The 14,893-nt window shown below is 52.9% G+C and overlaps 1 protein-coding gene across 3 annotated transcripts in view; it reads left to right on the forward strand.

Moving 5' to 3' along the window:
- ZC3H3 (zinc finger CCCH-type containing 3) overlaps positions 1 to 14,893 on the forward strand; it is a 284,251-nt gene that overhangs the window by 253,882 nt on the left and 15,476 nt on the right. Inside the window, exon 13 of one of the 3 annotated variants that reach the window (XM_019481839.2) lies at positions 10,412 to 11,068. The exons of 1 other annotated variant lie outside the window; for it this stretch is intronic. In XM_019481839.2, the coding sequence (XP_019337384.2) occupies positions 10,412 to 10,491 (80 nt within the window). In that variant the 3' untranslated portion in view covers positions 10,492 to 11,068. Of the gene's footprint in view, positions 1 to 10,411; positions 11,070 to 14,893 lie in introns of those variants that run through there. One more of the 3 variants, XM_019481838.2, reaches the window with a different exon arrangement.

Raw genomic sequence — 14,893 nt, forward strand, 5'->3', positions numbered from 1 at the left:
TGGCCAGAGAGGACAGGACAAGGAGTAATGGTCTTAGATTGCAGCAGGGGAACTGTAGGTTGCATATTAGGAAGAACTTCCTTCTTCTTGAAGGTGGACACATGCTGGACCAGACTCCCGAGGGAGGTGGTGAAATCCCCTTCCTTGGAAGCGTTGAAACAAACCCCTGCCTGGGATGGTTTAGACCAGGATGATCCTGCCTTGAGCAGGGGATTAAACTTGATGTGACCACTCCCAACCCTGTTTTCTAGGATCGAAAGCCTTGAGGCAACATGTGCACAACAAACCCAAATGAACTTCTCCAGACGTAAGGAATACGCCTTTTAAATTGTCTGCATATTAGTGCTAGGGGACAAGGTAATGAGTGGATTTGGAGATGCCCTTCCATGAGAAGCAACATAATACGGGTGGTAATAGTGAAGCTTGGGGCAGGGAGGAGCATCTCATTAGTGAAGTGTTAAAATGTCTCATCCTTGGGGGATTTCAGTCTTGAAGACAAAGTCTTAATGAGATCAGAAGTCTGGAGGTGGAGGTTAGGCAAATGCAACCATGGACTAAGATGAAACTTCCTAGGAGCGAGGGCGATTAGACATTGGAGCAGCTTCCCAGGTGGACTTGTCATTGCTGGGACTGTTGAAGACATCTCTCCAAAAGCCCTGCTTTCATCCATTTTGGGGGGAAATTGCATATCCCATGTTTACAGGAGGTCTCGTTCCCGAGTGTCCTTTGAGGGGCGTCGTTATCCCCACCCTTATTTTGTCAGCAGGCAATCCTCAATGCAGAGCAGCGGAGCAAGTAGCGCAGGGCCACTCAGGTAGTCAACTGCTCAGATGGGCTAGGAAACTTGAATGACTGGGATCTGCCTCGGATCCTGCAGGGCACCTTTGGGATCGCTCAGAAGTGATCTGGAGAAGTTCTGGAGTGCATTAGAGGGAGTAACCCTGCCTTGGGATGGACTTGGATATCTCAAGAGGTCTCTCAAGCCGTCATGGTAAGATACAGGCCGCATTTTCCTAAGCAATGAGCCTCTGCTAGGAGATGGATTAGACCCAACTCCCCTGAAGCCTTCTCCAGCCCTGGCGTGCGACTTTGGGACTGAATCGATGCTAGTTTTTACCCCCGGGTGATGGTCGTTGCCCTCATGCGTCAGCTCTGACTTCTTTCCCCACCACCAACTTCGCTTCCCTGTGGTTGTAAACTCACCAGCCCTCTGCAGCAGGGATGCTCTGAAGGGTGTGTTTTCAAACACGCTCGAGTGCCTCATGCCGTGGCTTGTGTTCCTAAGTCCCTTAGGTGCTTTGAGAACACCTGCCTGTACTTCTCATGCAACTGCATTTTAACCTGCTCTTGACTTGTAGTAGGGACGAGTGGGTCTTTGCCAGGAGAGTTCAGACCTACAACCTAGCGACTGCTCAGGCTGTCAGGCCGGCCAAGACTGAGACATCCCCCAAGCCTCTGCCCAGAGACATAAGTAGGAAGGTTTACACCTTGGGTAGCATTCGCCTAGGTTGATGCCCAGCTTGCTAACCCCAGTCATGCACTTCCTCTCCCCAGGGGTGTGTATTCTCTCCACAGCGTGGACATCTCCCACTGGCACAGGACTCCAGCAACCTTCGCTAAGCTGGTGCTGGAGTTAAGCTGCTCTTCTATCCCTGGGGAGAGGCACAGATGACTTTGGAGAGCGGCACGGCAAGGGGTTTTCTTTGAAGCCTGAAGAAAGCAGGTGTTGCCTTCTCCTATTGCAAGAGGCTGTAAGGTTTTAGTGCCCAGAGTTGCAGTGACCAAGGGCAAAAGCGGTCCTGCTTTCCCGTCGCGCGGACCTGGGCGCGGATCTTCTCTTCGGTTGTTTCCCCAGGGCAGGCTCTCTGCAAACAGGTCTGCCCCAGGTAGGGACCACTGCTGCGGATGGGACTCATGGGAGAGGGTTGCATCGGCTGCTTCTCTGCCAGCATCCCGCTCTGGCAGAGCCTGCGGACCCCAGCTGTCATTTCTCATGCTCCCGGCCGCCGCGGCAGCGCGAGACTCCTCTTGAGGGAGAGGGCACGGCACCTTGTGTCACGTCGCTCGTCTCCTTCACCTTGTTTTGTTCTCGGCAAGCCGGGGAAGTGTCTGTGCGGTGCTGGGGGGGGTCCGGGGCTGCCCCTCCCCTCCTGTTTCCAGGTAATGTGCTTTTCCATATTTCACCTTCCAGTTAAATAGCCTTTGCCGGCGCTAACTGTCCTCCCCGCGATAATTGTAACCAAGCGCACCAATGCAAACCATTCCAATCGAGTGCTAATTTAATTAGAAAGCACCCATTTTAGTTAATTTGTTCGAGAAGATCACTGAAAACTCCTGGAGAGAACAGATGTTCCCCTCTCCCCCGATGAACATTCAGGGGTTTGTAAATGGCTCCACTCAGCCTTGTTTAGGAGAGAAAAGAGGATTTTATAGCGGCAAACGACCCTTTCTGTAAACATTTTACAGCTCTCTGCACGTTTGAGTGACGATAAACCCCTAGCAACTCGGCGGGCTACAAATTTGCGACCATACGGCTATCATTTTATTGTCATATTTCACGGTCGTAACGTTAATGGAAGATGCTCGCTACAGTCTTTTTTAACGGCTCCGCTGAGCACGCTCAAACACTTTCGCTTTGGAAAATTCATTGAGGTGCAGGGCTTCTAGTTTTGTTTACAGCTTTCACTTCTGGAGGAATGACTTCCCGAACACCCCCCCGCACGCTCGGCACCCCGTCGGACCCGGCTCCGGGGGTTAAACCAGTCCTGTCTCGGGTTGGACCGGCACCAAGCCGCCGCGGCTTCTGGCACAGGGTGGGGAGGGCACTGCGCCCTCCGGCTCATCCTGCTTTCTCTCCCCAAAAACTTTATGGAGACTCGGAGCCTCAAAGTCAGGCAGGGTCCAGGGGAGGGGATGATACTCCCTGGTCTGTCATCGTAGTTACCCAGGCCCAAGCGTTGCATTTAAGACAGTGAATACCCTGTGTTGAGCCATCCTTCTGCTGCTCGGGTTAGATGTCTGTTTTTCAATGCTTTCCTTGCTCTCCCCCATCCTCCAGCTTGAAATAATGCATGGGATTCTTAAAATCCCATGGCTGGGCAGCTCTGGGAAGCCAGTCTCCGTGACTCTGGGGTCCTCTTGCCGCATCTGCCCGGCTGTCCTGAAAGGCTGGTCAAAGCAGGTTTGGCTCTCAGGGACAACTTCTTCACTGCGCGAGCAGGGATGCAGTAGAAGAGGTGCCCGGGGAAGCTGTGGACTCTGTCGCTGGAGGTCTCGAGGAGAGGTTGGACAGTCACTGGGTGGGGATGATCTAGGCGTAGCGATGCCTGTGCTCCGCTATGGGGGTTCCCAACTTCTGGGCTGTGCTGCTTGCCCCCTTTCTGCTCCATGTGTCAGGGGGGTTCAAGCCTCCCCCAGAGGTGCTGGGGATGGGGCTGGGCTGTGCCAGTGCTCCTCTGGGACCAACCTGCAGGGTCCGGGCTGGAGGGTCTTGCCCCTGCGCTCAGGCTCAGACAGAGGCTGCACTGGGAGCAGGAAGGGATTTCCCGCCCTGCTCATACTGGTCTGCACTGGGGAGATTTTGCATTCCTCTGCAGCAGGGGCACGGCCTCGGCTTGAGGTCTCTTGAGCATCTATTAACAACCTTTTACAGCAGCAGGATATGTTCCCCCCCTGCTTTATTGGGGCAGGTTCGGGTGTGATGTTTTGTGTTGTGTCAGGGTTGACAGTAGTTGTGCTAAGAGGTTAGAGTATGGATTTGTATAGGGTGGTTTGCACAGGGCCGATCCTGCCTCAGGCAGGGGTTGCACTAGAGGTGAGCTCTGCGGGTCCCTTCCAGCCCCGCTGCCCTAGGACTCTCTGGTCAGGGCATCCTTTGCTGCAGGGGATCGTGCATCGGGCCTTACCAGTCACTGGCTGCCGGGTGGAGGATATTTGCACCCCAGCTGGGCTCAGAGGGACAGCTTCTGGAAGGACACATCCCAGCCTTGACCCCCTGCTTTCACAGAAAATAGAAAATGAGGGTGTGAAGGGAGCTCAGGAGGTCACATCTGGTCCAACCCCCTTCTCCAAGCAGGACCAGCCCCAACTACATCATTCCAGTCAAGGCTTTGTCTACCTGGACCTTAAAACCTCCAAGGATGAAGATCCCACAACGTCTCTAAGGAACCCGTTCCAGTGCTCCACCGTCGTCCCAATGAGAGAGTTTTTCCTAATATCCGACCTCAACTTCCCTTGCTGCAACTTGCCCAGAAGGCCAGGCTTGGGCCCAGAGTGCCTCTAGCTTGGGAGGCAGCACCTACGTCCTCTGAGACTGCCATAGGGGAGGGCACATGGAAAGCTGCTTTTGCCTCACAGGGATACGTAGATTAATTAGACTTGGACTTAACCCTTTGCAGCACTGGGAGATAGTGACTGGCTCCGAGCGAGGCAAGTATGCGTTTAACCCCCTGCCTTGCCTCGACCCACGTAAACCAAGTGGACGGAAGATGCTCTCGCATCAAACTGAGACCATCCGCACCGGGAAAGCAAGCCAGCATCAGCATGATTGCAGTTCAGCTGGGACATTTTTGTCCTGTAGGCAAGGAAGCAGCTTCTTGCAGGTGGGTCGGGCATATTAACTGCAAGAGAGCCAGAGAGCTGAGTTGTCCCCGCAACATCCAGCATGCCTCCTTTTACTTCGGGCAGGTCATGTGCAATCTAGTTAATTTAAACAGTGGGCTCTCAGCCTGGGTGTTTTCCTGCTGGCTGTCACTGGAGCACCTGAGTGACGCTGTATTGGGGTCGCTTGGCCGATATCTGCAGTTTGCACCCAGCTTTTCATCTGTCCTGCACAACATCTCATGCCCGTTGCAGTGTGAGCATCGCAGCCCACCCCACAAGCCAGGAGGGGAGAGGAGAACGTCTCCCAATTTATGCAAGGGACCCTGCACAAAACGTAGCCAAATGTATGGAGGAAGCAGTCTGATGCAGCCCAGCTCTGTTTCCTAATCTCTCTTCAATACAGTCACTCAGGCCTTGCATGCAACAGGCAGCACGTTCAGGCGGAAGCGCAATCTTTAACGTGATAGTGAGCCTTTCGCTTTACTCTGTGTGCCTCGGTTTCCCTGCTCTGCTTGTCTGTGACTTGTCTGCCTCGCCAAAGTTTCCAGGCTCACATCCATGGGTGCAAACGGTCTTGGAGAGCAGCGTGTTGGAAGCTTGTAGAGAAGGGGGAAGTCAGCGGCTTGAGTCTGGGAGGTGCGTTACTGAGAGCTGTATGAAATGCATGTCGTCATTTGTGTCCGGGGAAGGTAAAAGCACAGTCAGGGCGAGTATCGTCTTGTAGCTTGGCAGTGTCTTGGGGCCCATCTAGAGGCATTCCCCCCCATCCAGGTTGCTGCTGCTGCCCCTGCGCCTTGCATGTGCCCAAGGCCTGCCACCTGGACCAGCAGCGACAGAAATGCATCGCTTCCTCTTTGTGTGTCCTGGGACTCTGTCATATTGCTGGGCATCCCCCGTTTGCTATGGGGTCTCGCTTTGCTACCGTGGGCAGGCACACGTACCCAGCCCAGGAAGGGAGTGGGAGCGCAGTTCACAAGGAGCCTGGGGTGCCTTGCAGCCGGAGCCGCTGGCGCGCTGCCAGGGCGCTGCATTCGCTCTCCGCGCCGAGGCTGTTGCATCCTTTGTGCCATCTGCCTTCTGTAGCGGTGTAGGTGTTAGCAGCGGAGCAGGCTGGTACCCCTTGGGCTCTCGTGGCTGAGATCTGCTGCAGCAGATGCTGCTAAGGGACATAAAACGGAGAAGGAGAAGAGGAATAAAAACCCTCCTGTTTATGGGATTTTCATCACCGAGGTCCACGGGTCCCTGTGCTCCTTGCCTATCAGGAGGGCAGACACGGGATGCCGCCATGGCATGTGTGGTTTACTCTGTTGGATGAAAGGAAGAGCAGGCAGGTGCTTTAACCCATGGCAAAGGTGCAAGTCCTCCTCTGAGCCCTGCCACAGACTGGCTCTTGTGATCCTCAGTGAGCCGCCGACCCTCCTGCTACAGTTTTCCCACCTGTGAAATGGGGTTAAGGTTCTCTCAACACTTAGGGATCTCGTGGAGACGTTTGCAGCCCCTGTTGCCATCCCTCAGGAGAGCGCACTCGAGCTGCAAAGAGCCACGCGGCTTGTCATTAGTTCTTGGAGCTCTCGTCCCTAAGCTGGCGATTCTCAACTGGGGTGCCACGTCCTCTCGAGGGTGCCGGGCAGTATTAGCATCGCTGGGTGTGCAAACACTGGCACACGGTTCACAAGATCGACCCAGAGGTTTCAAATAGGACTCCATCGGGTCAAAACCATTCTGCCCTGCTGAGTTGTTTTGCAACAGAAGCGTTGCTCTAGTACTTTTCTGTAGTCAAGAAACAAGACAATGCAAAGAGCTGGCATTTTTTGGGGGTGAGGGGCTGGAGATTAAAACCACCGCCCCAGACGGTCAGAAACTCTCTCCCTTTGGCGTTGCATGTCCTTGGGTCGGAGGGTAACGAGCAAATCCCACATGGAGGATCCCTGCTGTAGCCAGGCAAGGGGCTCAGCCGGCCTTGCAGCCTGTCATTTGCTTGGGCCCATTGCAGAGCGTCCCTGGGTTGAACAGATTTGCCCCGTTCACTCCCCGCGCAGCAGTGGGGAGCTCCCGTGTGTCCCCTGCCCCCTCCCCTGCTCGACGTACCCTTGTTTTACAGCAGGGCATGAACCCCAACTCCACCCCCCCCCCCCCCCGCCTTGGATGTCACATCTGGCCCTGTGGATCCCCAGGGTCCCCGGCCAGCCCCTGTGCCCTCAGGCGTGTGGAAGGAGTTAATCAGAAAGCATCAAAACTCCTTTCATAATTGAATTAACAAACCTCTAATATAATTGCCTTTCTAATGCAAAATCTATCGAGCTGCAGGTAGCGCGCACTCGCTCGTTCCTATGGCAGGGCAATGTGTATCAGTCTAATTGGTTTCCCGTTCAGCTCGCTGGATTTGTTCAGGTCATTAGTGACTGCAGCCTTTATTCCTGTGTCAGCAGGTGAGCTTGTGTGTTTTGGGGGTGCTGCCCTCTGCTCCCCCAAGCGACCACGGGCTTCGCTGCTCTGAGCGGCGTCTGTTATAGATGGCTTTTATAGCAGGGGCTGCCCTCCGTGTCTGGCAAGAGCCGCGCTGGATAGGAAGGATCTGGGCTGAGACTCAGCTCTGCGGTAAACTAGTTCTCCCACAGACTCCCTGTGCGACCTCGGGCAAGTCCCTTCGTCTCCGTGCCTCAGTTCCCCATCTCTGGAGCGAGGACAGCCATGCTTTCTTCCCCCAGCCGCTGCCTTTTCTCTGTCGCAGGCACTGGTACTATGAGCATCGGCGCCGAGGGTCCAGCCCCTGGCCTTGTTGTACTCAGGCAGCCAACTTCGCTCCCATAGAGCTACCTCGGTGAAGAGAGGGATGCCGATGGGTCCCTTCAGTCGAAAGCACCCGGTCGTAACACAGACGTGCGGGGAAGCCAGCGCCTTCCTCCTCGTCTCCCAATCTGAACAGGAGCCATCGTTTCTAATCCTGCAGAAAGACGTTTGGAAATCCGCTTCCTGCTTTATTTATTTATTTTTGCACGGGCCTAATTGTCTGCAGTTTTCCAATCTTCTTTCCTTATCGATCTGCAGCAGGAGTGCCCGGCCTGCCAAGTCCCTCCGGTCTGCCAGCCCTGCGAGTGTCGCTCCCGCCCGGTTTAATCTTCCGCCTGGTTTTAAAAGCCTTGACGCCTGTGGATGGAGGGGCTCGCAACCAAGCCATTTCAGAGACTTGGGGAATTTGCTGTCATTCGAGTTGCTCCCTGGTGGCTTCCTCACCTGAGTTATTTAGCAATTGGAGATGGACACCCCCTCCTCTGTCACCAGGGTAAGCGGTTGCCCCCTGATAGGGGACACGTCGCCCATCAGATTGATAGGACGCCTGATTTTGGGTGTTGCAAACCAGAGCAAAACCCGCATCCCTCGCATCATCCAGGCCATCAGAGAATGGGGCAGGGGAGGCGAAGGGCCTGAAACCAGATCCCAACCCCGCGTGTCGCCGGAGTGGAAGGAGAGAGACTCCCTCCCGGGGTAACAGATCACTCCTGCCGGCTCAGCGAGACATGCGTTTCGTCGGATAACCGCGCGAGAAGGCAGGGTGCTCATCTGCCAGGATTTCTAGTCACCGAGGTGCAAAACCAAAACCACTGTGTTTGCAAAAGAGTTGACAAGGAGATGGGAGCGGCTGCGAAGCGTTCAGCCGGTTCCACGGGAGCGCGGTGCTCGGCCCTCCGCCCCCCAGCCCGGGCTTGCAGGGTGCAGCCACGCTGCCCGCGAATCCCCCTCGGTGCTCAGCGTCACCGTCGCGCGGAGCGAAGCCGTGGATGGGACGGGGGGCGTCGAGTCCCCCACGTGCTCTGATGTGCAGCCTGTCTTGGCTTGCACGCCGCAGGCCCGGGGTCCAGCACAGCCAGAGGCAGGGGGGGCTGCTTGATTTTTAAACAAACGGCAACTTCACCGAACGGTTTCATTTGCCTCGTCAGCAGCGTCTGAACGCTGTGCGTTGAGCTAGGGGAAAGCGGGAGCACGAGTCTCTTGTGTTAGATCAGTCCTGTCATACGGCCCGCAGCTTTTAGGGTGCACGTTCTGTACCCCAAAATAACACGCTGCCTCTGTCCAGCAACGGGGGAAAGCAGACACTGCGTGTGGGCTGTGTAGCAAATGGGGGTGACATTAGGAAAGTCACCCACCTGGAGTTTCTGACTCCTTCTGATTGCCTTGATAAAAGGGAGTTTATTTTGCATGACTTTTCCTGTGCTTTTAAAAGAAGAACTGAAAAGAGGAGGTCCCTGGAGGAGCGGCCGAGCCATTCCTTGCAGATGTCCTGTGCAGAGAGCTGTAGGGGAAAGGTGCCAACAACAGCAACCAGAAAATACTCTGACAAACGTCCCAGTTTTAACCGTGCTGAACTTTCAAAATTAGCAGCCAAGGTCTCTGCACGCATGTGGACGTTGCTTCTTCATGAGCAAGGACTCTGAAGCAAACCGGTCGGACACGTCTGGCATCCCTTAATTGAGTCGGAGCAGAAGTTTTAATTGCAGGACGCAGGATTATTTAAATGTTACACATAAAGCATCGAGGGCTTTTTGCTGGTTCTACTTCATTGTCTCTTCTGGGTGTGCAACATTTGTCTAGTTCAGGGGCCACAGGTTTGATTTAGCTCAGGGCTTTCAGAGCAAAAAATATTTGCCTTTTGGCTGGACAGCCGGGGGCAGAGAGTTTCAACCCACGGAGCAATTTGTGCGAGCGAGATTTTAAGGCAGCTGAGATTAAAATGTGAGATGATGTCTTTAAGGACAGCAGTCGCTCTGCTTGAACACAATGACTGGAGCACGTGTAGTTATGATCTCCAGGCCCGGGGTGGCCAGACCATCCTGCTTGTGTGGGATGATTTATGCTCCTCTACGTGCCTTAACGATGTACAATAGCCTGTGAAATTACTCCTGACACCTTCTGCTGTCTTTGATGCAACCCCCATGCCATGTCATTCGGCATAAACTCCTCTCCCTGTCTGCTCTGGGGTTTCTCCCTCTCTCTCAGTCTCTCTCTGTCCCTGTTCCCTTCTGCCCCAAACTTCAGTGCCAGAACTGAAGGAGGGAGGAATGAAGTGGAAACGGGAAACCAAAAAACCCTTGGAGTTTTTTATCTTCAAAGCTTTCACACAATCTTTCCTTTTAATCCCCCCTTTTCTCTTCCTCTTTATCTGAAATGGCTTTCAGTTTTCTCTGATCCACCCTTGTCCTCAGTTTGTTCAGCCTGAGGAAGCACGGAGGACGTCCATGCCAAATTTCACCCTTCCACTCCTAAAAAAAAGGGGGGCAGAGGAAGGCAAGCAGTGTCTGGGTGTCACTTGGAGCACTCCTCTCATGCTCAAAGGTGCCCAGGCCCTTTTCCTCCCTGCCCAAAACGTAAGACAGAGGCCTGGGAAGTTTTAGAAAGTTTTGGGAGGCGAAAAACAGAGCCTGGGGATGGAAACTGTTGCAGAGCCTGGGGCAGGGAGCTTGACTGCCTTCGCTGGGACGCTGTTTGGCTTGCTTCTGGAGACCTGGCTCCTGTGCTGATTAAAGCCGTGTCTTGAGCCAGCTTCTCGTTCAGGGCGGGGGAGGAAGGAATCGCTAAGATCGTTTTGCATAGCTAGTAAGGACCTTTCTAAAAAGAGGGCTGCGCTTAGGGAGGGTGACTGTGGAGGCCACCGCATTCAGGACATTGCATCTGCCAGCATTTGGGCACGGGAAAGTCCTGCTGCTCTGAAAAGCTTTTTTTACCCTTGGTTTTAGTGCAACTGAAAGGGGCTGGAGGGGGAAATCTCACCTTTTCTATCTAATCTAATGCAACTATTGGGTTTTCGTTATAGCATCTGAGTGCCTCCATGTGACACTGGGAACAGCGGCAGAGCCCTTGGTGGCTTCTTGGAGAGTCTGGCATCAGTCCTAGCAGGAGGGGGTTTGAAGGCACAGGACAGCACCGCTCCAGGCCCCCAGAGATTGGGGGAGTTAGCCCCAGGTGTGGGACCCGCAGCCCCTTCCACGCTCCCTTCTATTTTGTTCCTAAATCGACTCGGCTTCAGTCTCATTCGTGTCTCCTTGACATGCTGGCATCTGCCTGAAGCGCGTTGGGTTTAACACCCCTCGGCTGCAGGTGGAGAGGCCCCCGCAAGCTCCTAACGGATGCGTCGAAAGCGAGTCTTTTTTTTTTTATTGAAAAATATAATGGTGCCACCTGAAGCGTGATTTACTGCAATGTCCACTCCTCGGACTTGATAATACATTTCTATTAGATTTCTTCCTTTCACTCTGTCTTCCCCTGGAAGAGTGGCAAGTTTCTGTGGCTGCCTGACACCTTCTTAGGCTTAGGCAAAATAAATGTTGATTTTCATCAAAAGTAAGAGCTTTGGAAGTACTAATTCTCCAGCGAGGCTGACAAGCTCAGCAAAAGCAGCTCAGGTTTCCGCAGAGGGCTCGTGATCCAGCCACGCTCTTCTCTTTGGAAGCAGTTCAATCATCATAATGAAAAAGGGGCTTCTTCTCCGAGCTTTCGCTAACTAGAAATTATATACCTGGTTCCCAGAAGACAGATTGCGTCGCTCCCAAAATACAGAGGGTGGCGTGGAGTGAAGGAGCGCTCGGCGCAGCACAAGATTGATCGCGTAATTTGCAAAATCTACCATGCACAAAAAAAGAAAATATCTTTTTTTTTTTTTTTTTTGGTTTGCAGTTGTCGGGGGCCTTCTCTCCCGGCGGGCGAAGGGGGCGCAGCCGTGGGAGGGCAGAGGTACAATTCATCCCTCTTGGCTGGGTTTTGACCAATGCAGTGTCGGACGGCATGGAAATTAATTGCAGCCCTCACAAACTATTTATTGTAAGAATGATAGAGCCCGTTCCTTCTGTCAGCGCAGGTTTTTCTCTTCTCTGGATATTCTCTCATTTGGCTGGATTCCTCAGGCGCATTAGGGTACATTGCATTTAAAAACGCTTGTTCATTCCTCCCTCTCGCTCGCTCGCTGTCTCTTGCGCGTGGCTGTGTGTGCATATATATAATATAGGTGTGTACACACACACACACACATTATAGAATCATAGAACATTATGGACCCACATGTACACATGCACCCACATGTACATGCATACACATGTACACATATATGCACATACTCACACATCTGTATATATACACATGCACATGCATATGCACACATCTATATACAGACGCACACGCACATACATGCACACATGCGTATGGACACAAGCACACATCTGTATATACAGACGTACACATGCACACACATGCACATGTGCACACATGCACACTTCTATATATACAGACCCGTATATACACACACATGCATACATGCACACATCTATATATACAGACATACGCACGCACACATACACATATGCATACGCGCACATGCACACATCTATATATGCAGACACGTATATGCGCATACACACACACACCCATGCACTGATGTGTACATTTTATTAGGTTTCTCGAGGTGGGCACCAGGTGTGTTCAGTGGCTCATTGTCATGGATGTCCCTGCAGATTTTAAGCCTGTGTTGGAGGTTTCCACCCCGGGACGGCCTTAGCACTGATGGACGACCCTTGACTCCCCGCGAGTCTGGGAGGGAGGTGGAACCGGTCATGGAAACCACTCCCAAATGGTTCTTGGAGGACGCCCTAGCCTGTGCTCGCTCCCCTGCCTCGTGGGAGTGCTGGGGACGTACCCATCGGTACTGCGGGTGCTGAGGGGGCCCATAAACACCCAGATAATTGGGAGCTACTGGCCTTTCAGCTTAGCGCTCGCGAGCTCATGTCTGTTCAAGCTCATGTCAAAGTCGGGGGGACCTTTCCAATGCTTCCTGGATCAGGCTCGTGGCAGCCGGCCCTCCCCGCAGCCATCTGCCAAGCTCCGTGCTGCAGCAAATGCCCTCGGTCTCCATTTGATGTAAGCATCTCGCCTCCTCTTTCCTACAGCTCAGGAAACTGAGGCAGGGAAGAGAAGGCCCATTACCAAGGTGACTAATGGAGCCAATCAGAGCTGAGAAACGGGTTAAATGTAAAAAACTGCTTCTCATTTATTTCATTTTTTTCCCCCAAAGCACCAACCTTTGCATGCGAACAGTTAACTCAATAACAATAGCAGTTTTTTATGGTGCACATGAATTTTAAGGACTGTTTCAAGCCTCGTGGATGCAATATGTAATCAACCAAGCTATTTAAAAATCTGCTCACAGGTCAGGCAGATAATTGCAGTTAATTAAAAATAACATTTAAAAAAAAAAATCTCGACTTCTCTTTCTATACTATTATTTATCACTTAAATTGCTGCTTGCATGTTTAAAGTGCTAATACAGGCTAACGAAGTTTCCCAACCTTGCTCTGGGATAATTGGGCTTCTAAGTATTCTTCCCACTTTAAAACTGATAAAAGGAAACAGCATCGCAGCGTACTCGCTGCCACGACGTGGTAAAGCTGGGCTCTGCTCCAGAGGGGGAAGCCGCAGCGGGCAAACCTAGAAAGACACCTTGAAGTGGAAAGAGGTGGGGAAAGGGACGGAGGAAGAACTTGGACAAATAAAATTGAGAAGATAAGGCTAGTGGGTCACTGGCAGTCGAGTTGTTGGGGTGATATATAGCCCTGAATACCCAGATCTGTCATCTTCCTTTCTGCCCTGGTGTTTTCATGGAGAAAAAGCAGCATTTACTCCCCTCGACTTTGTGCGCAATACGCAAACATGTCAGGTCCGGCTCTGAAGTGCTTCTTTATAGGCAGCAAAACATGCTGCTGGGATGGGAGCCCGGCTTTGGAGGACGGGTAAATCGGCCTTTTCAGCTCCAGGCTGCTGGTTCAAGCCCAGTAAAGGACTGTTGTGGCTAAAAGGGATTACTGGGTCTGAGCGGGTCCCAGCAGGTGGGTGGCACTGGTGCCGCGCGTGCCCAGGGACACGTGCTGGGGAGGTTGAGTGGATCATGGATACAGCGACACCACAGCACCAGGGCAAAGCTCCTTGCTGGGTTAGCCCTGGGCAGAGGCACTCGTCGGCTGCATTGTTCCTAACCGCGGCACCGAGCATCGTGCATCCGTGCGGCGCATCGGAGTAGATGACCCAGCCGTAGGGTCTGGCAGTCGGACACCTCTGCTTACCCAGTGCACCGCTTGCCCCATTTTTTTGGATGACCAGCTGCTCTATCATGCCTAGGCCCTTTTGGGGGAAGTAGGGCAGAGCAGAGAGGACACCGGCTGGACGGGGGCAGAAATGGAGCAAAATCTGTCATTTTTTTGAAATTCAGTTGCTGCCGCTGTATTCGGGGTTAGTTTGCTAGCGATCTGGAAGCAGCAGGTAGAAATAGTTCGGCCCATCCTGTTCTCCCGTCTGGCTGCTGACAGCTGCACTGGTGGGATTTATCCGCGCCGGGAGGACTTCATGTTGGAAGCCAATGTGCTCCTTGTTGGGGATGCCCTGTATCTGCCCACATTGCAGAAGAGGTTTATTCACCTTCCCAGCTGCCTGGTGCACAAAGTCCTACCTCGAGGCACGGCTGAGTCTTGGATCAGGGCCGAGGTGCCTTTGGAAATGCGTGCTGGACGATTCGGAGACCGCAAAGTGTGATTTCCTTGGGACAGAAACAGAGCTTTAAATTTAAGGGGAGGGGATAGCAGATCAGTACATCTCTCCCCAAGATGCTTGTCTCCAATGATCCCAACCAAGCCAAGGTTTCCTGGCTGGTTTGTGAGTTTGAAATCCTCTCTCCCCTTCTCTCTCCCCTGTTTGCAATTCATAATTAAGACCAGCTCGCACGTAGATCGGCGTTTTGGCTATTAACATCCCATCAGAGCCTCTTGGGGAAAGCGACAGCCGATTTTACAACGCGACTGTAAGAATTTCATAGCGCCTCGTAAAAAATAAATAAATAACCCCCCCCCGAATTTATGGCCATGGGTTTGTCGCTGGGTCCTGTCCTTCAACAGAGAAAGGAAGTGTACAGCATGATTAAATGTCCCGGCGCTGACGGCTGAGAAAACAAGGCTGACAGGAATGGTAAATACGTTCTCTTAAGGTAAGTATCCTCTGTGGACTCGCTCTGCGGCTCACGTGGCCTGCCCTCCGCTGATGGTATTCTGCACCATCTTCCAGCATAAACTAACCTGCCAGCGTTAGAGTTGGGAAATATTGCCGGGCTAGTTTTGTGGCAATAAATCTCTTTTGTTTATTTAAGGGCAAGTCTTCCGGCAGACGAGGCCTGCGTGGTTGATTTTCTCGGGTGCTCTTCCCATGCACGCTTCCGCAAGCACTAGTTCAGCCAACGTGGTTGCTTTGGGGAGCCCAAGCGCGG

This window comes from Alligator mississippiensis, chromosome 3, assembly GCF_030867095.1.
Source record: "Alligator mississippiensis isolate rAllMis1 chromosome 3, rAllMis1, whole genome shotgun sequence".
In the NCBI taxonomy this organism is placed as follows: Eukaryota; Metazoa; Chordata; order Crocodylia; family Alligatoridae; genus Alligator; species Alligator mississippiensis.